This window comes from Garra rufa, chromosome 9 (assembly GCF_049309525.1).
Source record: "Garra rufa chromosome 9, GarRuf1.0, whole genome shotgun sequence".
In the NCBI taxonomy this organism is placed as follows: Eukaryota; Metazoa; Chordata; class Actinopteri; order Cypriniformes; family Cyprinidae; genus Garra; species Garra rufa.
Genome location: NC_133369.1, coordinates 13970943 through 13994453, shown reverse-complemented (window position 1 = coordinate 13994453; position 23511 = coordinate 13970943). Strand labels below are relative to the sequence as shown.

The 23511-nt window shown below is 36.4% G+C and overlaps 1 protein-coding gene across 1 annotated transcript in view; it reads right to left on the bottom strand.

The window, feature by feature from the left end:
• tgfbr2b (transforming growth factor beta receptor 2b) overlaps positions 1–22822 on the bottom strand; it is a 38226-nt gene extending 15404 nt beyond the window's left edge. Inside the window, exons 1-4 of the mRNA XM_073846818.1 lie at positions 22578–22822; positions 16295–16451; positions 15466–15656; positions 1597–2399 (exon numbers count right to left, since the gene is read on the bottom strand). Of these exons, the coding sequence (XP_073702919.1) occupies positions 1597–2399; positions 15466–15656; positions 16295–16451; positions 22578–22656 (1230 nt within the window). The 5' untranslated portion in view covers positions 22657–22822. The remainder of the gene's footprint in view (positions 1–1596; positions 2400–15465; positions 15657–16294; positions 16452–22577) is intronic.
• Between the last annotated feature and the right edge of the window lie 689 nt (positions 22823–23511).

The following is a 23511-nucleotide window of genomic DNA, read 5'->3' as shown; positions in this document are numbered from 1 at the left end:
AACGTCACTTACTCATTAAAACATATTTTTCTCATAATAACGACACATGCCATAAATATGCCATGTGTTTACCGTTACAGAGGATATTACCTATATAATGTAAGCACATAATATCTTCTATAACAAGAAAATATGTTCTTGAAATGCCTAACATCTCTATATTATGACAGAATTGAGTGGAAAAAATGTGTGTGCCAGCAATGCGTCAATGTAAATAAATAGATAAATGCCATTTTAACTAGGGTTGTTCCGATTCCGATACTAGTATCGGAAATGCCGCCAACACCACAAAAAAATCTAGCATCGGAATCGGCGAGTACTTGAACCCACGTATCGATCCGATACCATTTTCTTAAGATATAAGTTATTCCCGCTAGCAAATCAGAAGCCAGTTCTTCTTCGCGGCTCAGAATGCAAACAGTGTTGCCACAAGCAACCACTGTTTAGAGCAGAGAAGAAGAAATACAAATGTGCTAGCAGTTTGTCCGCTAAAACGGCGGCATGTCTCATATGTAGGGCTTTATGATTTCTGCGACGCGGAAAACACGGACGGAATCGCGGAATCCAGTCAAAATGGAATTTACACGGAACGCGGAACATCACGGAATTTGTCAAAGTTTGATGCATTAATCAAAGGTAGTTCGTTACACTTAAATCAAATCGTGATATGGACTAATATTAAGCCGAAAACCGACTGTTTAAATATGAATTAATGCGTGGTTCTGTGTTAATGAATTGTACAGGCGCGTGGTTTGTTTACTCCTTGTACTGAAGCGCGCGGGACACTTGCGGTAATATTAAATGGCTCCAGACTGTGACCAATTTTTCTGCCAGTGTTACTAATTTTCGTGAGCGGTCACACTGGCGTGACCACCGCGTTGTTCAACTCATAAGCTCTGCCATTTCTGTCTCAGATGAGAAACATAAAATGGCACGCGAAACGAAAGTGAAACTAACACGACACGTTTGAGCTGCTCAGCGCTGACCGTTTATCAGCTTGGACTGCAATGCAAACAAACTTGCACAAACCCCGAACAGCTTTATTCGGGAGCCAACGTTGATTTTGCAACACTGTTACTGCTGCGAGATGCAGTGAGGAGCATTTGAAAATGCCGCACAATGAATAAGGTTGCTGGGCTGATGTACGTCAGAAAACCAGATTAGTAATACTAACTATATGAAAAAATATTACTGTCAAATGTATGTCATATAATAAAAATACTCTAGTTCACTGTATATATCACTGTATGTTTGTTTTATTAAGGAATAAGTCTGAAGCACACAATAAAATAATTTATTAGTATTATCTACAGCTGTATATACAATTACACACCCAGGTATCGGATTAGTACTCGGTATCGGCCGATACCCCGAGCCCAGGTATCGGAATCGGTATCGGGAAGGAAAAAAGGGTATCGGAACATCTCTAATTTTAACTGTATTTATCTTCAAATGAATGCAGCCTTAGTGAGTGACGTCTATCAGAAAAAATAAAAAAGGGTATTTGACCGGTAATGTATAAATTTGTCTGTTTGCTGTATACAAACAGACAGTCAAAAAGCACCTATGAAGATGAAATATTGTTACAGGACCTACCTGTCCACTGTTGGCCAAGTCATCCACTGACAGTGAGTTGTCCAAGCGGAGGCCAAGTCCAAAGTCACAGAGACAGCAAGTAAGATCATTCTTCACAAGGATGTTAGAGCTCTTCAGATCCCTGTGGACGATGGGCACCTTGGGCCGCCCGCAAGGGGTGTGGTCACTATGCAAATGAGCCACGCCCCGGGCCAGTGAGCTCCCTAGCACCCGCAGGTCCTCCCAGCTGATGAGGTGTCGCACGAGGTACTCCTGCAGGTTCCCGCGTGGATGATAGGCGGTAATCAGCCAGTACTGTTTCTCCACCTTCCTCTCTTCAGCCGTCAAGAAGTGTAGGATGTTCTCGTGCTTCAGATCGATGTCTGAGAAGATGTCCTTTTCGTTCTTCCAGGACGCATACTCTTCATAGGGGAAGATCTTCACCGCCACCGTCTCGAACTGCTCTGAGGGGCTTTGTCTCAGCTTGGCTTTGTAGACCTCAGCGAAACGGCCCTTGCCCACTTGAAGGTCCAGCTCGATGGGCAGAGGCTCTGTGTTGTGGTTGAGGTTGTTTGCATGCGTGGAGCTGCTGTCGGAGCGGTCGTCGTCCATCATGATGGCGCAGGCGTCGCTACAATCCAGCGGGCCTTTGGGACCCTTGCGTTTGGACGGTTTCTTGGTCTCCCACTCATCGAGTTTGCGGCGACGGTACATACGATACCAGTAGAAGGAGGCGATGACCAGCACAGCCAGAACTAGGAGGGGCAGCAAACTGACCAGGATCACCAACACCACCTGGTTATTTGTGGGGTCTGGACCAATAGCTGGAGAGAAAGCAGAGGGATGTTAACATTTACCTCTACTTATTTACAAACTTATGAATCAATGCATTGTAAAAAGGTCAAAATGTAACATTCTGCATACAGGAATTTTAGATGCCAAGAAATTCGAATGACAATGAATCTACATAAAACACACGTTAGACAAATAATATTCTCCAAAATGTTGTTCCAATTATCCTAATAGAGTTGTGTGAACAAACAATGCCAGATTTGCCTTTCTAAACTGTTTTCTTCAGAGTCAAAGACTACCTCATATTAACTGCGTAAGACAGAAATGAGGACAAATCAATATTTGTTGTGTTGCTAACTGATCATTTGTTAAACAAGAAATCTTTAGTTGCCCTGACTGCAATTTATTGACTGTAGGCTTTTTGCTGATATTTTGCATTTAATAAATGATCAAATTCAAATGAGCTAAACAATTCAGTATGACTAGGAAATTGCTATAAAAATAGATAAATTAATATAAATGTAAATAAATGAAATAAACAAAATGTTATGATTTTGATTTACTAATTAATGTTTTAAAATAATTGTTTAAAATAATAAGCTTTGTTTAAAATAAATATAAGACTAATTAATTTATTATTATTATTATTATTATTGTTAATCAAATTCAAACAATATAGTACTAAATATATACATTAATTCAAAACTTTATTTACTTATAAAATAATTTCATAACATTTTATTTAGAAACAAAATAACTAAAATACATTAAATAATTTACAATAAATGTATTAAAATAATAAAAAAAATATAAATGCAAGAATGAAAAATAAGTAATTAAAGGGAGCATTTATAAAAACAGATACATTAATTAAAAAAGTAAATAAATAAAATAAAATGTTATGATGTTGATTTACAATTAAATGTTATTAAATTAATTTAAAATAGTTTATTAAAATAATATTTTTATTTAAAATAATTATAAGGCTAATTAACACTTAATTTATAAAATAATTAACAAAATGTATTACTATTATTATTATTATTATTATTATTATTATTATTATTATGTTGATCAAATTCAATTTAGCTAAACAATATAGTATAAAATACATAAATTAATTTGTAATGTTATTTACTATTTACAATAATTTCATAACATTATTTAACTTAGAAACAATACAACGAAAATGATTAAATTTACAATAAATGTAATTTTTTTTAAAACAAAATAACAAATTTATTTGATTAAATAATTAGAAATAAATGTATTAAAAAATAAACATATTAAAAAATAATTAATTACTGGGAACATTTATTAAAATAGACAAATTAATAAAAAAGTAAATAAATAAAACAATAAACAACTAATTCTATTATTATTCTGACTGAATTACAAACTAAGTAATGTGGTACCAATAAGTACCAATTTATAAAAGTATAATTAAATAAATTCATAACATTTTGTTATTTGAATTACAATAAAGGTTATGAAATTAATTTTAAAATTGTTAATTAAAAAAACTAAACTTTAAAATAATAAGAATATGACAAATTAACAATTAAATTATAAAAAAATTTACAATATGCATTATTATTATTATTATTATTATTATTATGTTAAATAATACAGTATAAAATGCATAAGTGAATTCATAACATGTTATTTACTAATACGATAATTCCATTTTATTTAATTTAGAAACTAAATAACTAAAATATATTTAAATAAATAATCTACAATAAATGCATTAAAATAATACAAATTTAAATAAAGGGATTAATAATTATACAATAAAGTCTAATTATAAGATTAATTTACTACTTGCAATATTTAATATAAAACTTGGCATTTGAGAAGATTCAAAAGATCTCACTGCGTCATGTTTTTTTATTTGTTTTTTATTATTAATAATATATTAAATGTGACATGTGATCTAGTTATAGGTAGTGATGCTTTGTGTCCTTGAGCAAAGAACACTCTAAGTCACTTTGGCTAGAAGGTTTTTAAATTAACTATTAGCAGTGAAGTCCAGAATTTAGAGCACTTTGGAATATGAGCCATAACCATCTGGTTACCTAGTAGCCAGGTTGACTGAATTCCTAATCATTAACTGCTCTAGTTTGTGAGCAGAGTTTTTCCTGCCACACCAGGGAGCTTGAGCAAAGCCCGCACAGTGAGAGTCTGTTCTGTGACTTCATCTTTCAAGGGAAAGTTTACTCTGCCTCGATGTGCGCCTGCCAACCTGAGGACTGACTTGGAAGCCCTAACACTGCAGGTTCAATCCAGAAACATAGTGAGAGCTGCCAACTCCGTGGGCAGAGTGGAGTCAGTGTTTCGTCTGTCTGCATTCTTCCATCAAACACACAGACACGCCTTATCATTGAGACACAGACATAAAAAGAACAGAAATGGATACACGACACTGGGAGAGGAGAACCGTCAATAAATGCCAACGCGTTTGGCAGACAGAGCAGTCAGCAAACACATGCATAAAGCATAGATGTCCGGCGCAGAGGGAACACTCAACCCTTCCCGTACAGCGGCAGAAAGCTCTTGGAGAGCCAAACAAGTGATATAAACACGCATGAAATCACAGCGCCTTTTCCAGCCACATAAAACAGGATGCCAGCCGCACCGCTGCGGTCCATGACATTATCAGCTAATAAGAGCCACTTTTCTGCAGGCTCTACTGTTAACCCTCTAAGCGCCAAAGTCGCAGAATTGCGACAAGACGTCATACCCATTGAAATAGACTGTAGTTCCTAATACGGTGTAATTTCTCATTTGTATTCCTAACCACTAGATGGCAGACATGTAGTACTTCGATTCTAGACCAAAATTACGTCTTGTTCCTGTTCAAAGTATTGGCGGAAATCATAGAGAAAGCGAGCGATCTTCATTGATGCGGAAGCAGTACAGTTCATAGTGTAAATAGAGTAAATTGTCAGATTTGTGAGGAGAAAAGCACCAAACGGCTGATAAAAAGTTGTACCGTGAAGATGTGTTGCAAATGTTATTTGCTGATTGTGACTCTAAAGGGGAATATTTGTCTTTTGGAAATGACGATCGGCCGTCTAATAGACGCGCATCTCCCGGTACATCTTTGCCTCGCAGTGGTGCCGCCGCGCACCATGAGAAAGTGTTTACAAAGCATAACCAGCGATCATTTCGTCCCTTTGCCCAAAAGGAATGGGGGTGGCAGGGGTGAATATGGTCATAGTGTACACAGGGGTATAATAATATTCTAATAATTTAGTAATTTCTTCTGTTTTATTGTTGGTTTCCTCTATTCTCATCCATTTGATCATTTTACTACTGTATAGTAGTGTAATATGTAATATTTTTGTTTTATTGTTGGTGTTCTCATTTTTGATCATTTAGAATGAGGATAAAAAAAATAAAAACATGCAAATAAGTTCAAACATCCATTTATTATCTTTTATTTCCTGAATATTACTTGTGAAATGATCAAACAGTTGGCTACTGTTCACATGCATTTTATTACATCGAATAGTAATATAGTAATAATTTAGTACTTTTTCCTGTTTTATTGTTGGTTTCCTCTTTCTGATTATTTGAAATAAGGATAAAAGACAAAAAAATTAGCAAATAACTTCAAACATCCATTCATTATTTATTATTTCCTAAATATTATTATGAACTGATCAAACAGTTGGCTACTGTTCACATGCATTTTACTATATAGAATAGTAATAATTTAGTACTTTTTCCTGTTATATTGTTGGTATCCTCTTTTCTGATTATTTGGAATGAGGATAAAAGACAAAAAATGTGCAAATAAGTTCAAACATCCATTCAATATCTATTATTTCCTGAGTATTACTGATGAACTAATCAAACATTAGGCTACTGTTCACGTGCATTTTACTATATAGTATAGTAATATAGTAATAATTGAGTCATTTTTCCTGTTTTATTGTTGGTTTTCTCTTTTCTGATCATTTGTAATGTGGATAAAAAGACAAAAAACTAAAAAACATCAATTCAATATCTACTATTTCCTGAATATTATGAATTTCAATAATGCCGCCCCCATGATGACGTCATAATATGCAAATTAGATGAGAATATTTACACCCCACATAAACTTTTGGTGATGCCCAACATTTTTCTAATTTACAGTAGATCTCTATCTTTAAGCCCTTTGAAGCCACTAGCTTTTGAAATCTTGATGTCAAAATCCAGCATTTTTCAAAAAAAACCCTGGCGCCTAAAGGGTTAAACGCATCACTGTACATCTGTGCCAGGGTCAGGCTTAACCAGAATCAAGTGGATTACGCTTTCCAAAGCCTCTGACTCACAACTTAATCTATTCAAATTTAATTGCTTCTCACGACCAATAGACATGTTTCTCATTAGTGCATTAGCGAACACCGCTATTACTACCATTTCTCACACTTACTGGAAAAGGATTCATTAAGGATGCAGAATTTTTCTTTAGCATATTGGGTTTTTAATTTTTGAGTGTTGGTTGATATTGGATATTTAATTAGTAGGGCTGTAATCAACCAAAGAAAATCTTGGTCGACTGAAGTCCAGAAACTTTCGACTAAAAATCGACTAAAAATGACGTTGTGGAGAAAAAAAAAACGTACATTACATTAATTAGATACGTACTGTGCTCAGTACTTGGTAGCCTTGTTGTCTGCCTAAATTAATTATAAATAAACATAAAAAACGTATAGGCTTTTTTACCTAATTATTTTTCACTGAAATGAGTCTGACACACGAGTCTGTCGTCTCTGACAGCGGTGCATCACGTGCACTTGCGCAATATCATAGCCTGTGATTTCTGAAAACAGTACTATGTTGTCAACTAGTGATATCACAAGAACTTTTGAGGAATGTGCAACATAATTTAGAAAATTATTTTTGTCATATGTTATAAGTATAACTGTCAGACACTATCATATCACCCGCTCTGCGCAGCTTGCGCAGAGCGAGGCTGAACATTAGAGCTCAGCTACGCGGCTGAGACACGAATAGACTTAACAATTCCTTCCGTGATATTATTTTTCCGTTTGGATGAGGGGCCGTTCACATGTCGCGCCTAAAAACGCGTGGAAAACGCTAGGCGCGATGCTTTCTTCCTTGTCAACAAAGCGCTCGGGCGCTTGCTCTCCGGAAGCGTCTGCCGTTTCTAAGCAACCATCAGCTGCGCTCTAGCTCCAAGCCTATATGCGTATCATGCATTGTTGCTTCTATTAGCGTCAAAATAATGGAGGCTTGACAAATCATAAAGTTCAGAATATCCTTGGACCACAATGATGAGCTGTTTCTGCTGAGGTTTCAATGTAACGGAAAAACGTGAGGAAGCTGATGAAGCGGAAAAAACGAGCGCGTCGCACCGCGTGCGCGTCGCTTCCATTATGCGCGCCGCTTCCATTATGCGCGCGCAAGACGCGCATCTACATTTGAAATAACGAACTTGATCGCGCAAAAGACGCTACATGTGAACGGCCCCAAAAGCCTACGTATCTGTCTCTCTTCTCCAGTGGGTTGGGCTAATCCAAAACAGTGAAAACAATGGGGGTGTTCTGAAAACAGACTGTTCCCTGTGAAACAGGGGTGCTCTGAAAACACCCCCATTAGCAATTAGTGCTTTCCACCTGATGAAATAAGCACGGTCAAACTGATGAAATGAGCGCGGCAAAAAATCGACCAATCAGAATTTTGGTCGAACCAGACCGTATCGACCAATTAATCGACTAATCGACTGGGACGTTACAGCCCTATTAATTAGGTAATTTCTGCCTATGTTTACATGACCTTTGCCTTCCTGCAGCTCAAACAGTAAAGCATGGTGTTAGCAATGGCAAGGTCAATGCAATTTATAGTTTAAATACAGTGTAAGTCACTTTGCATCTGCCAAATGCATCAAATAAATAAATTTAAAAAAAAACAACAACAACAACAACAACAACAACAAAAAACTTTGGTCTGATGAAGAGCCATATGGTTTGAAATGTCACTGTTGGTGAGAACTTGCAATAAAAAATGTTTCTATTTACAAGCTTTGGTGTATGGAAGCCTCCTCCACTGAATAAAAAATATGAATGTAATTGCAAGTTTATATCTTACAATTCTGACTTTTTTTTCCTCAGAATTCCATGATACAAATGGACAATTTTTTTTTCTTTACAATTGCGTAAAATAAACTTGCAATTCTGACTTTTTTTCTCAAAATTGATACACAAACTCACAATTCTGACTTTTTCCCTAAGAATTCTTTGATACAAACTCACAATTCAGCCTTTTTTTCTCAGAACTGCATGAAGCAAACTCACAATTCTGCCTTTTTTCTCAGATTTGCATAATACAAACTCACGATTCTGCCTTTTTTCTCAGATTTGCATAATACAAACTCACGATTCTGCCTCTTTTTTTTTAGAATTTGCGTAATACAAACTCACAATTCTGCCTTTTTATCTCAGAATTGCATGAAACAAACTTGTGATTCTGACTTTTTTTCTCTGGATTTCATTATAGAAACTTACTGACTTTTTTTCTCAGATTTGCGTGATACAAACTCGCAATTCTGACCTTTTTTCTAAGAATTCTGTGATACAAACTCAAAATTTTGCCTTTTTTTTCTCAGAATTGCATTAAACAAACTCACAATTCTGACTTTTTCTTAGATTTGCATGATACAAACTCACAATTCTGCCTTATTTTTTTAATTGTGTAATACAAACTCGCAATTCTGACTTTTTTCTCAGAATTCTGTGATACAAACTCACAATTCTGCCTTTTTTCTCAGAATTGAGTGATACAAACTCACGATTTCAACTTTTTTTTTCCTCAGAATTGCTTGATACAAGCTTGCAATTCTGACTTTTTTCTCAAAAAATACAAACTTCTGATTGAATTCTGAATTTTCTGATTTAAACACGCAGTTAAGTTATAAAGTCAGTATTGTGCAATAAAACTTGCAATTCTGAGAAATGAAGTCACAATTCTTCAAAATCTAAAAAAAAAAAACTTCTGACTTTTTTCCACTTAGAATTGCATGATACAAACTTGCAGTTCTGACTTTTCTCAGAATTGCATAATACAAACTCACAATTTGGGCTTTTTTTTCTTAGAATTGCCAGATAACACCTCACAATTCTGTCTTTTTTCCATTTAAACACACAGTTGTGAGTTATATAGTTAGTATTTTGTGATATAAACTTGCAATTCTGAGAAATTGTGAAAGTACGAAAACTCATGACTTTTTTTTCTCAGAATTGTGTGATATAAACATGCAGTTGTGAGTTACAAAGTCAGTATTGCGTGATATAAACTTGCAATCCTGAGAAATAAAGTCAAATCTGGAAAAAACTCATAATTGTGACTTATTTTCTCAGATTTGTAAGCTTATATCTAAATTCCCTTGATGCATATGACTATTTTAGTTTTTAGTTTGTTTTTTCTACTTGGATAAAACAACATAGAATTCAATTTTTGCTTTCAACTATTCAAGCTTTTTAAGACCATTTGTTGTTGTTTGTTTGTATGTTTTTAATCATGGCACACATAAAAATCAATTTTTTCATCCAAAACTTTCCATGACTTTTCCAGTTAATAAACCCTCGGAACATGACATTTCACACATCCTGTAAGTTTACCGATGTAGACGGGCCAATTCTTTCCACCCTCTTACGTACTAATGATCAGTGGCAAACAAGCTTTGACCTGCTTTCATTTGCTGGCTGGCCACATTGTGTGTTTGCTTTTTATTCTGACATTTTTAAAAGTAAAGTGAGGATTCCTATATGTACACGTTAATGCCTTTCAGATCCCTGTCCCGATGCGAATTCAGAGTACCCAGGAGAAGTGCCAGACTCAAGATTGGTAACATGCTCTACATGAGAAAGACAGACCTGTTACTGTTTGTTTGTTATGGCTACAACTTTGTTTTATAGCATGGCTTATACCGCAAACAAGTCTGACTTTTTCTCTTTTTTTCTCTCGCGAACACCGTCTTGGTCTCTTGTTGGCTTTCTTGGTGTGACTCAGACTTTTTAACTATCTGCTCTATAACCCGGAGGCCAAGATTCCTAGCATGTGAGTGTGGGTGTGTTTGCGAGCCAGCGTATATACGTGCCGGTCAGGGTTGGGTTAGAAAATAAAGTCTGCGCAGATCCTCAGTCGGCACACTTCTGTCTTTTTTCATGTTCTTCTTTCGATCAAAATAACCTGTGATAAAAGATCAAGTGAGTAGAAACATATTGTCAGGCTGGAAATATTCCAGTGAGACACAGACACATGCTGCGGCTTATTTGTCCTGTCAGGCAAATGGCCTGGATTGTCATCCTGGAAAAGAATAATGAGTACTTTCCACAAGATCTGAGAAAGAATATTTAGGCGTCTATCATTTTTGTGTTTTGGTGCGACAGTAAGACGACGACACTGATATGTCAATACAAGCACGGCATGTGGGTAATCAAACCAGCGGTGTTGGAAACAGCTTGTTAAATCTAAAATTGTGATGGTACTGTATATAAACGGTTGCATTTCATGACAAAACCATGCTTCCAGAACCACTAAATCAAGACGCCTTCAAGGTTCCATATTCACTTCCATGTTCCTTCCGATTGAGCCAATCACGTTTACAAGTCGAAAAACAGAAAAACATGTGTGCAAACCACAATGAAAAAGTGCAACACGCTCGTTCTGACAAGCTTTATGAGTTGCTTATTAGAAACAAATGTACTTTTGCTGTAGCGGTCAGGCAATAACGGCTATCACTGTGAAGAGAGCAGCAGCAAATGTGTCTGTTTCAATCAGTGACAACAATCTGTCTTCACATCTCATCATCATTCCATTTCAGAGCCAAATTTTAACAAACTGGAGAACATCATGTTACAAAATCACTTTCGTTAAAGCGTTAACCATTTCCTTAGTTTGTGTTTTCACTCAGTGGTTGCACAAAGCCCATTTTGAAGAACAGCACTTATAGTCTGCAGGTGAACTAGACACATTTTGACAGAAACTGCATTACAACATCTCATTTTTTTGTCTTTTGGTATACTAATGACAGTAATCCTCGGTTAACCACAGTTTCTTCATTTCCCTCTTTCTAGACGAGGCTCCATTTATTTGTCTAAAGCATTGTCTAGAAGACATAATGACGTCTTCATGCAGACAGACTGTTTCTGATGCAGCATTCACTTATGTAAATGCCAAAATGCCTCTGAATGTATGAAAACTTTAGAGAAAACAATAGATTAGCCAACATTTTTATCCATTTTGATAATCCATCCATGATGACAGACAGGTTTGGAAATAAATGAGGGGGCAAATGTTGTTATAGTTATTAATTGCATTGAAAATTAAATTGGAGTATTAATAGTACTGTAATAATTTTGTTGTGCTCATCTTACCAGGATGATTGTTTTATACGCTGTAATGGATCATAAGATTATAAACAGGTAGAATTTGATAAGTTTTATCTCATCAATATCTCTTGACCCTAAAATTATTTGTGACCCTGGACCACAAAACCAGTCATAAGGGTCAATTTTTTAAAATTTAGATTTGTATTTATTTGTTATTTTTTTGTTAGAATAGGATAATATTTGGGCGAGATACAACTATTTGAAAATCTAAAATCAGAGGGTGCAAAAAAAATCTAAACATTGAGAAAATAAAATACAAATCTATAATTTTGACCCATACAATGTATTGTTGGCTATTGCTACAAATATACCCAAGCTACTTACGACAGGTTTTGTAGTCCAGAGTCACATTTGGTTAAAAGCTGTGTAATAAGTGCACTGTATCTCTTAAATGTTCGTCTAGCTAGAATTTGTTAATTTCTCTTGGCTAGCAACTGTTTTCTTCATGAAAGCTTCGGTTTTAGTAAGCTAATGACATATTTTAAAATATTTCCAGCTATTTACTTACTGTGTGAAGTAGCCATTATATTAAAATACAAATTTAAAGCAAAAAAATATATTAAATATCCGCTTAAAAAAATACAATACTTAATACAACATGCCATTATTGACACTATAAAAGTTAAAAGACAATGAAAAGACATTGTGTGGAGAGCATTAACAACCTTACAAACTCAATTCAAGGGCAGTTCTCTAAATACCTTCATCATTTACTTTTATATAAACTTTTGACAGTTCCTCCAGTAACCCATCAAAAAGAAAGGTTCTGGGGCACTTGAAAAATATCCTGCAGTGCCTTTAGTACACAAAGGCACCTTTAGTTTTCATCAACAATATTTACACCTAAAAAGTCCACCTAGGCCAAAAGCAGTGCAAGCTTGACTTTCAGTTTATTTGATTCAGCAAAAAATATGTGTGAAACTGCTATACGGCAAAGCCCTGCTGCGCAGTATATAATTATAAGCTGCTGTGTACACCCTGCAGCTGCCATAATGAAGTCCGAAGAAACAGCGGCGGCGTCTCCAGTTGAATACAGAATAGGGAGCTTATCGCTGGAACGTGCAGGCTCTCAGCCACAGTTAATGTCATAAAAATGTTATGGTCCAGGAAAACAATGCCTGGCATTTCTGGAGAAATATGCCATGGAACCGTTCCAATAAGTAAACATGGACTTCCTGCAATACTTCCCCACTCTGGCAGGGAATGAGGCCTCCTTCACCGGATGGAATTACAGCCTCCCTCGACTGCTCCTACATAGCAAACACTAGGCATCAAACACCTGCTCAAACGACATCTTTTATAACACTTATTGACAATTTAAGTCTTTATTAGCTTGTTTACGTACTGAAAGAAGGAAGAACATTCTCTTTAGGATACCCCACACCTCAGAAATCCCCGTGTACTTTTGTAGGGTTTTAAAAAAACCAATGTGGATATTCCTTTCTTAGAAAACGAAAATGAGGCTCTTTAAACCGTACGAAACATGCAATAAACGTTCCAAATAGTGGTAAATAAGGTTATTTTAGTGCATGCCTAGTGCACACAGCTGTTTTGCCATGTGGTTGTGATGTCTCTGCTTCAAGTTACACAGACAGGAAACCACATGTCTGAGATCCTCAGTCGTCCACACAACCAAAGCCAATAGAAAGTCTGCCTGAGACAGCACAGCCCAGCCAGCAACAATGCAGCTGCTTTAGAACGTTACGACAACCTGAGCTCACATACCAGAGCGGGTTACACACTACGAGCCAGTGCTAAATAGTTAGCATTGTACAGCTTGTGTGTGGGAGATAAACATGCTGCTTGGGTTTGTGATTGATTTATCAGCTCAGTTAAGTGCTGTTTATCGAGTGTGGTGAAGCGGAGTGCAGCACTATCAAAACCAAAACTAGCTGAAACACGGTTCATTATTTATACACTAGCGCAGCGTTTCCATAGTCTGTGGAAAACCTCAGAGAGATGTGATGTAGACTACAACACGAGAAGCAATGTGAGGTCGCAATGCTCTGGTTTCGCTTACCGATTTCCAGGCCCACACGGAATCTGTGACTGCAATCCGCTGCAGATTTCCACTGAGTTGGAATGGCTGTCATTAGTAAAATGCTACAGAATTCCTAACCTTTTCAACAGAGTAACTGCTCAAATGTTTACATTCCTTTTCAGAATGGGCAAAATGTTAATTATGAGGGATCATACAAAATGCAAGTTATTGTTTATTTAGTACTGACCTGAATAAGGTATTTTACATAAAAAATGTTTGCATGTAGTCCACAAGAGAAAATAATAGTTGAATTTATAAAAATTACCCTGTTCAAAAGTTTACATTTCCTTGATCCTTAATACTGTGTCATTACCTGGATGATCCACAGCTGTGTTTTTGTTTGTTTAGCGATAGTTGTTCATGAGTTCTAAACAGTTAAAATCTTTCAGGTCCCACAAATTCTTTGGTTTTTCAGTATTTTGTGTATTTGAGATCCATCTTTTCACACTGACTCGCATGCAACTATTACAGAAGGTTCAAATGCTCACAGAAAGAAAAAAACATGCATTACGAGCCGGGAAGTGAAAACATTTTGAATTTGAAATGTAAATTTAACTTATTTTGTCTTCTGGGAAACATATAACTATCTTTTGTAGTCTCTGAAGGGCAGTACTAAATAAAAAAATATGATATTTAGGCAAAATAAGAAAAATGCACTCATCTTCATCCTGTTCAAAACTTTTCACCCCCTGGAGCATCAGTGAGCATGAAAAGATGGATCTCAAAATCACAGTCACTGTTGGAAAAGGGTTCAAATACACAAAAATGCTGGAAAACCAAAGAATTTGTGGGACCTAAAGAATTTTTCTGAAGAACAGCAGACAGTCAGGACAAACAAGAGATTCGTGAAAAAATATCACTAAACAAAAACACATAGCTGTGGATTATTCAGGTAAAAACACAGTATTAAGAATCAAGTGTATGTAAACTTTTAAAATGGGGTAATTTTTTAAAATTCAACTATTATTTTCTCTTGTGGACTCTATGTAAACATCTTTTTTTGTAAACTATCTTATTCAGGTCAGTACTAAATAAACAATAACATGCATTTTGTATGATCCCTCTTATTTTGGTAAAATAATGAACATTTTGCAGATTCTGAAAGGGGATTGTAAACTTTTGACCTCAACTATAGCTTCAATTTTTATATTTTCAGAATAGTTTAGCTTTTAATAATTTTGATTGCAATTTTCAGCTTTTTTCATATTTCCATTTAGCATTTTTATTTCAGTTTTGGTTTTAGTAATCATAGTACTTTGACTTATTTCAGTTAAGTTGCCAAAATGAACCATTTTATGTTGAATAAAGTTGCTATTTTTGTTTTCTTTGTACACTAAAAGTTGTAGCTTCATAAAATTTCAGTTAAATCACTGATGTCACATGGACTATTTTAACAATGTCCTGTTTCTGGGCCTTGAACATGGTAGTTCCATTGCTGTCAATGCAGGGTCAGAAAGTTCTCGGATTTCATCAAAAATATCTTAATTTGTGTTCTAAAGATGAACAAAGGTCTTATGGGTTTGGAACAACATGAGGATGAGTAATTAAAGACAGAATTATTATTTTTGGGTGAACTCTCCCTTTAAACCTCTATGATCAACGGCACAAAATAGACAAAGCTCAAAAGAAGGAATAAAGAAGCAAACTAACGGAGCGTGAACATCAGCATGTCGTTGCACTCGTCTGCGCTGCAGGAGCAGATGTGGATGGGGCCTCTGTTTGACATCCTCTTTTTCATTTCACATTTTGTGTTGTTGTAGTTCTCCAACATGATGCCGTAGAGGGGCTCGTAGGGTTTGTGGCACAACGTCTCGATCGTGTTGTTGTCATCATTATTCCTCCTGAAGTCATCGAGAGGACACAAATACAAACACGTACACTGTGATTACAGGGATTATGATATCAAATGACAGATCTTTTGTCAATACAAAATACAGTTCTTATTATACATTCTCAGTTGACTTTGACAATAAAAAATAAACTGCATGTCTCTTGTTGCTATATCAGTAAACATAATAAGCACTTAGATACAGCAATGACTTGTTGCTATATTTAACTGCACTGTTTCCACAATTGAAGACAACATGAAATGACATGCACAGCACATTTAACCACAACATCACATATTTCAAAGCAAAACAGGACACGTTATTTATTGGTATTTAATTGGATAATGAAGTATTAGACCTTTGAATAATATTATTTTTCCCCTCACCATTTGGCCTTGGTTATGTAAGCAGAAAAGAAGCTTTTTTTTGTTCTTTAGAACAATATGTACCGAGACTGAGCATATTTATTGAGGGGCAATTTTAATTCCGTGTCATTTTTTGAAAATATGAGAACGATACTGCAAGCTGTGAACATGATTCATTGGTGATTTTGAATGTTGTGCAAAGCAGATGTTTTACACATGCATACAACAGATGTTTCACACTTCATAAAAAAGTTGTGGAGAAATATGACTTAAACAGTGACGTACCAGATAGCCACACAGATTTCATCCACATTAGCACAGATGGATGTGATGGTGCAGTTGCTTTCACAGGTGCCGGTGCCTTTACAGTCGGATGCCTCTACGTCACAGAACTTACACAGTTGAGGAAGCCGAATTGGATTCATCCCAGGAAACATCCCATCTATGATAAAACAAAAACAAGGTCACCTATTAAAACAATTTACTCTTTTATTAAACATTTCTGGCCTTGGCTAGTGTCCTAAGGGACCATAAAAGAGTGCAAGATGAAATGCTGGCTGCTTGTGTTATCAGATATACATGCTGCTTGCTCTTTTATCTGCTTTTCAATGCTCTGTTTGGACGTGCTTTCGTCTCCAGCTCCCTTGTCAGGTTCCTGAGACTCTGACCTAAATGCACTGATGCGATCAAGCAAACACCAGCACAGAGAGACCAAACGACGTCAAACTCCTGTCTCTAAAAGCACAGACTGACATCAAGACCTCAGATCAGTGGAAAAGCTATACTAACGCCACTGGTTTAGTCTGTAAATCTAGTGACGCAAAATGTGAGTTCAAGAACACACAAGGGGTTACGAGTTTGGTGTTGCATGAGTCATTTCTACGTGTGTATGGTTTTTCAATTTCAGCGAGTCTGTATTTGGCCAATCCATAAGAAGTCGTTAAACCGTATTACGTAATTTGTTATATTAGCTGCTCTTTGGAGTAGCACACACCTCCTAGACTTTCCTGTGATAAAAGGCCACCTTGGCTCTCCGGGACTGAAAGGGGCACCGGTCATTCAAACACACTGAAAGACTGAGAAGTCAACCCATACAACAAAGCCCAAATGATATTTAAACACATTAATCATACAGCAGACTCATTAGAATTACACAGCACTGTTCTAATGCTCCAAGTCAAAGATTAAACTAAAACTATAAAAAATGTTTTTGTTTAAGGATTAGTTCACTTCCAGAATGAAAATTTCCTGATAATATACTCACCTCCATGGCATACAAGATGTTAATGTTTATCTTTCTTCAGTTGAAAAGAAATGAAGGTTTTTGAGGAACACATTCCAGGATATAGTGGACTTTAATGGGAACCAATGAGTTAAAGGTCCAAAATTCAGTTTCAACGTGTCTCCGAAAGGCTCTACACCATCCTAGCTGAGGAATAAAGGTCTTATCTAGTGAAACGATCAATCATTTTCTGAATAAATAAAAAAAAATGATCTACTTTTTAACCACAAATTTTAACCTACATGATGTAGGCAGAAGTACTGACCCAGTGTTTACAAAGTGAACGTGCGAAGAAAGTCAAACGGTCTTTACAAAAACTGTTAAAGAAGAAAATGAGATGGAGTGACCTTTCCAACATGACTATGCACTGCGTACTGAAATTTTAAAAACGGCCATTTCCCGCTCACATTTAAGTGCTGTTGAGCCAATTTTTAAACATCGCTGATTGGCCATAGTGTTCAAGTGCTCAACAGATATGACTGTGATTGGCTACAATGATCAGAGCTTCATGCTCCATGCAAAATCGTTTCAACAGCCCTCAAATGTAAGCGGGAAATGGACGTTTTAAAAATGTCAGTACCGAACTACAACGCTACATAGAAGAGCATCGCAGATATAGTGCAAGACAAGCATTTGTGGTTTAAAAGTATACAAATTTAGATTTTTTTTTTTTTATAAAATGACCAAAGGTTTCACTAGATAAGAGCCTTGTTCCTCAGCTAGGATCATGTAGAGTCCTTTGAAGCTGAATTGAAACTGCAATTTGGACCTTCAACCCCTTGATCCTCATTGAAGTCCACTAAATCGATCAAAATTTTGGAATGCTTTCCTCAAATACCTTAATTTCTTTTTGACTGAAAAACATCTTGGGCAACATTGGGGTATGTATATTATCAATACATTTTTAATCTGGAAGTGAACTAATCCTTACAATTAAATCAGTAATAATTACATTTAGCCTGATAATTATCAGTATAATGTAATATTATTGCATCTGTAGTTTAAATTGCTGAAAAGCATCCAACTGAGATGTGAACTCCACTTTTTGCTCTCCCATTGAAAAATGTTTAAACAAAGTGTGACTCATCACCAACTTTCACTGAAAATTAATGGCGTATAGCCACTTACAAATCACTGTCAGTGTGAACGCCTCTTGAGATTGAAACCAGAGTCACTTCAAATTCAGTCCAGCAGCACTAATCCCTCACATTCAGGGCTCAATGACAAGAATCATTTCTGATACAGAGAAGGCAGTGCCAGAACAAGGCAGATAGACAATCACAAGACCTCCGACCCCCATTTTCCCTTCACTCAGCTTTCGCTCCTCAATCTGTCTTCACCAGTCTTCTGGAAAGGACGGAACAGGTGACCCGACCAAGGAAGGAAACACAGATAGGGCGGATGTGTGGCTTTCCTACCACAGACAGAATAACAACTAAGACACTTCTACGGAAGAAACATCCACCTTTGCAAATATTCAGCATTGGTTAAAGGTCATCAGAGTTTTGTGGCATAATAGGTTTGTTTTGACTGCATACTGCAAATTAAAACTACAAATATGATACCATCTTGTCTTAAGATCGATCCACTGTTATTTTTTAGCTCTGTGTTTTGAGCTGGGCAGATGAGCAAGACTATGTGCCCTTTTAGTCCAGGTTCACTGGAGCGAGCCAAGAGGGGATTGTGTCGGCCACGGGGATAAGAAGACAAATATGGGCAAATCAGATGCAGCCATTTTAAGGTTATGCGACCCCTCTTCTCATCCCGAGATAGCTATTTTTGAGTTCTCAGCACAGAGGCCCAGAGAGCCTTCGGTAAACATAAGCACGGATTCACAACCTTCATCCACTAGCCTGGGTCTCACATGGCTTCAAGAGCCTACAAAGGAGCTTTTTACTCCGTAAGCAAGCACTGCTTACTGACTCTTTATCTACTGCCCGGCCTGACTGGATAACATACTGCAGAGCCATTACCTCACACTATTTCCTTTGGATAGTATTCATAACATAGCCGAAATTATTAAATTTGAACCTGAAGGATATGGTTTTTAACTTAAAATATGCGATTCTTATCCAGAAGGCCAAAAGGAAATTACTTACACCAGTTTGGCGCATAGATCTTTGTTCTAACATCATTTATGGTTTGAACACTACGATAAGCAGCGTACAGCCCCAGATAAGCAGAAAGGGTTCTGGCGGTCCATTTGGAACCCAAAAGGGTGTCTAGAGAGACAGTGGTCAACTTCATTTTAATGCACAGATATTGCAAAATGAAATTCCAGGACTTTCAAGGACTTTTCAAGCAATACTTTTTGGATTTTCAAGGACTTCAATCAGAGATCTAACTTATCAAACAATGTCTTTTCTTTCAAATTAGAAAAAAGAAAAATAGATAAATAAAAATGGCAAAAATAAAGTGAAGCACATGCCAAGTATTACTACTAAAGTATTACAAAGTAGTAGATCCACAGATAATTTCTTTAAGGAATTTGTATTTGTGAATACGTTTTCTTATCTTTTTTGTTTTGTTTTTATAACTATACTGCCTTGAAGGTTCAATGTTTTCTACAGTTTAAGAAAAAAAAATCTGAAAAAAGTTGATTCTGAAGCAAATAATTCACAATACATGCCCTGAAGTCCCAAACTGAATCTAATGATTCACAATCAGCACCCCGAAGTTCAGATCTAAATCAAATGATTGGATCTAAAGTCCCGTTTTGAATAATGATTCGTGAACCATCATTTCAGATCAGGACTCGGAGCATGGAGTGCAAATCATTTGACTTAGTTCGAAACTTTGCGTATTGAGAATCATTTGATGTAGATCGGGAATTCAAATCACATATTATTAATCATTCAATTAATAATTGTTCCGATCTAAAGCAAAAGATTCACAAACCCGCTCCGAAGTTCCAAACTAGATCAAATGATTCCCAGTCCAGGCTCTGAAGTCCAGATCTGAATAATGATTTGTGAACCATCATTTCAGATCAGGACTCGGAGAGTGGAGTGCAAAATATTTGACTTAGATCGAAACTTTTCTCATTGTTAATCATTTGATTTAGATCGGGACATATTTGCACGGTTTTGTGATCATGTGATTTAAATCATTCAATTCGCGAAAAGATTCTCGAAATCTAAATGAAATCTCGATTCTGACCTAAATGAAATTATTCACAATACGTACTTCGAAGTCCCGGATGGAATCAAATTATTTGTGATCTGCGCTCCAAAGTTCTGATCTAAAGCAAAAGACTTGCGAACCCACTCTAAAGTTCTGATCTAAATCAAATGATTCATCATCCACTCTCTGCAGTCCCGATCTGAATAATGATTCGTGAACCATATTTTCAGATTAGGACTTGGAGCGTGAAGCGCAAATCATTTGACTTAGATCAGAACTTCGCGCACCGTGAATCATTTTATTTGAATCATTCAAATTGCGAAATGAATTGCGAAACCGTTCTGATCCAAATAAATAACTATTTGCTCCAAAGTCCCATTATGAATCAAATGAGTTGCGATAAGCAAAGTTCTGATCTAAAGCAAATTATTTGCTATCTGATTGGAGTGCTTCAAAACAGTGAATCATTTTGTGACGCAATGGTTTAACTGATTCAGAGTTTCGAAAATTTTGAAAAGATACATGCTTACTGAAATTAAACACTTATTTCATACATACACTGCCCAAATTCAAGTACTTTAAGCACCTTGTACAAACCCTGCAATCTGTATACATTAATTGCACTTTAAAACTTTCCCTTTTAAACTTGACAGTAACACAAGAACAACAAAAAGTGCAAGTTTAAGTGCATGATGCAAGACAGGATGAGCTCAAAATTACCAATATGGGCAGATGAGAAATAATAGTAACATTCTCAGTAAAGATGCCAACAGGAAGGCAAGTGTCATACCTGCTTACAGGGGCGTTTTGATGCTATTTGTAATGCCTAAAACAACCAGGGCAAAGCTTTTGCACGTGGCTCAAGCACAGCACACACAGCCCTAGTGTGTTTCAGCAGCGAAGTGTACAGAGCTACATGCAGCCAAGCAAGGCTGGAAACAGGAAGTGGCAAAGATGTAGCTGGACATCTGGAAAATATGATTTCTGTAAGAAATATCTATGTTGCTCCACCAAACACAGCGCTGTGCGACAAACACATCCTGCTGTATAATCACAGGCGTGAGGTGGGGAGGAGTTCAGTGAGTGTAATTAGTGTCTAAAGTAACCTGTAATCACAGAGGCTGAAATTAATGACAGGACAGAGAGAGATAAACAATTTATACCAATGGGAGGAAGGATGCGGGGCTGGTTGAAATGGAAAAATGTCCTGCGCACACTGTCAAACACTTCCACTACAACCCAAAAGACAAACTCTTAATGTTTTTCAGCTGTCAGCTCATAAGGGCGTTCCCTTGTGCGCACACACACATAACACCAAAACAAGCTGATGCATTAACATGTTGAAATGTCATGCACTCCCTTGTCTTTCAAAAGCTTAATGAAAGTTGCTATGACTAAAGTGCATAAAAGGTACTGTTGTGTGGAAGTACTTGCACGGTTTCATACACCATAATAAGGACTTGTATCATGGTACATCTGGACTTTTTCTGAACATTCATGCCCTTTTTGTGCATTCCTTCAACTGCTATCATCAAGGTCATCTTGAAGTAGTTTGTGATGATGACACAAAAACGACATCTGACATCATGCTAAAGCAATGCCAATATAATAATAGAATGTGTAGGCTAATCATTCAGCATCATGGTTTATATCAAAGCACCACAAAGTAAAACCCATCTAAAACTATCACTTTATAAGGTGCATAACTTATACTGTACTTTGCATGGTTCTATACATATACAAAACTAATGAAACAGTCACAAAGATAACGGTTTTACAAACATAATGACACCGCCAGTCACTCATATCAATAACACAGACGTTCAAAGTTTAGTCAGCACAGGACAGGACAATAAAACTGCATTTTATGCGACTTATGTCATTTTTTAACACCTGAGCAAATATACGTTGCTTCTTACGCTCTTACGTAACTCCTGAAAACTGCACAGGAAAAAATAACGCTGAAATTGGCGTTCACTGAATGCGTTCACCTGTTGCATGGCTTTAAAAGTAAGCAGTCCAGAAACAAACGCTCCACTATGAGTACACAAGCCACAGTAGATGATAAATACAAGTCTCCAGCATAAAAACACATTTACTCGTTTATATACCTGCCAACTTGAGGAGAGCGCCAGAGGTGTCAGGACATTAACGTTAACTTACCGACTCCGCTCCGATCCATGACAACTGAAGAAACCAAAAAAGTTCCCCAACAAAGCAGAGAAAGCAAATATTGCTCCATTAGAAACGTCGTCCTGTCCGTATCCGTCGCATTAATGTGAACGTGACCAAACTGGTGTTGTTTGACCAGAAAGCGCAGTGATTTTAGCGTCTGTTCCTGAGTAAAAGAGAGCGTCTCATGCTGCTCAAGTCAACAGTCACTGTGAGGGAATCTGTGGGCTTGAGTCGCTTACTTCTGCTCGCCTAGTGAAACAGGAAATCTTTCAGAAAGGGCAGGACTTTCCTCCGTCTCCCTCCCTCTCAACGCAGTCTTTACTCCAGCCTGTAATTATACATGTGCCTTCACTTCTAATTTTATTGTGTAGGACTTTAAATAATACGTTGACGGTATTATCGTGGGATTCGTGTCGTTTAAAGAAGACGGACGCCTTCATCGCGACGCTCTCACTTGTCTGATGTGGTTCCTTTATGGTAATTTTGAGGTGAAAATATGAGAGTATGTCTATAGTGCTCACGAGTGTGTTTCATGTGCTCTTGTTTTTACGTATTTAACGATATTAGGCTATTTAAATGTTTAATAGCTAATATAATAGCTCATTCTATGAACTGGTCCAAAGTCAGAGTTGAAATTAATTGTATGTATGCAAATTGTACACATTTTTAGTAACTGTGCAGTTAATTCTTATTGTTTTTTCAGAAAGTTTTGGAATATTTGTCCTCTTTCCAAATTTGTTACTACCAAAACAGATTAATAATAATTTATTTAGAAGGGTTATATTGACCTATTAGGATTACGTTGTAAATATTTATATATATATATATATTTTTAGGTAAATTAATATCAATTACATTTTTAACACTATTTCAAATGTAATTTATGAGATTTGTTGCGTTTTGAAGCCAATTTGTCTTTGTA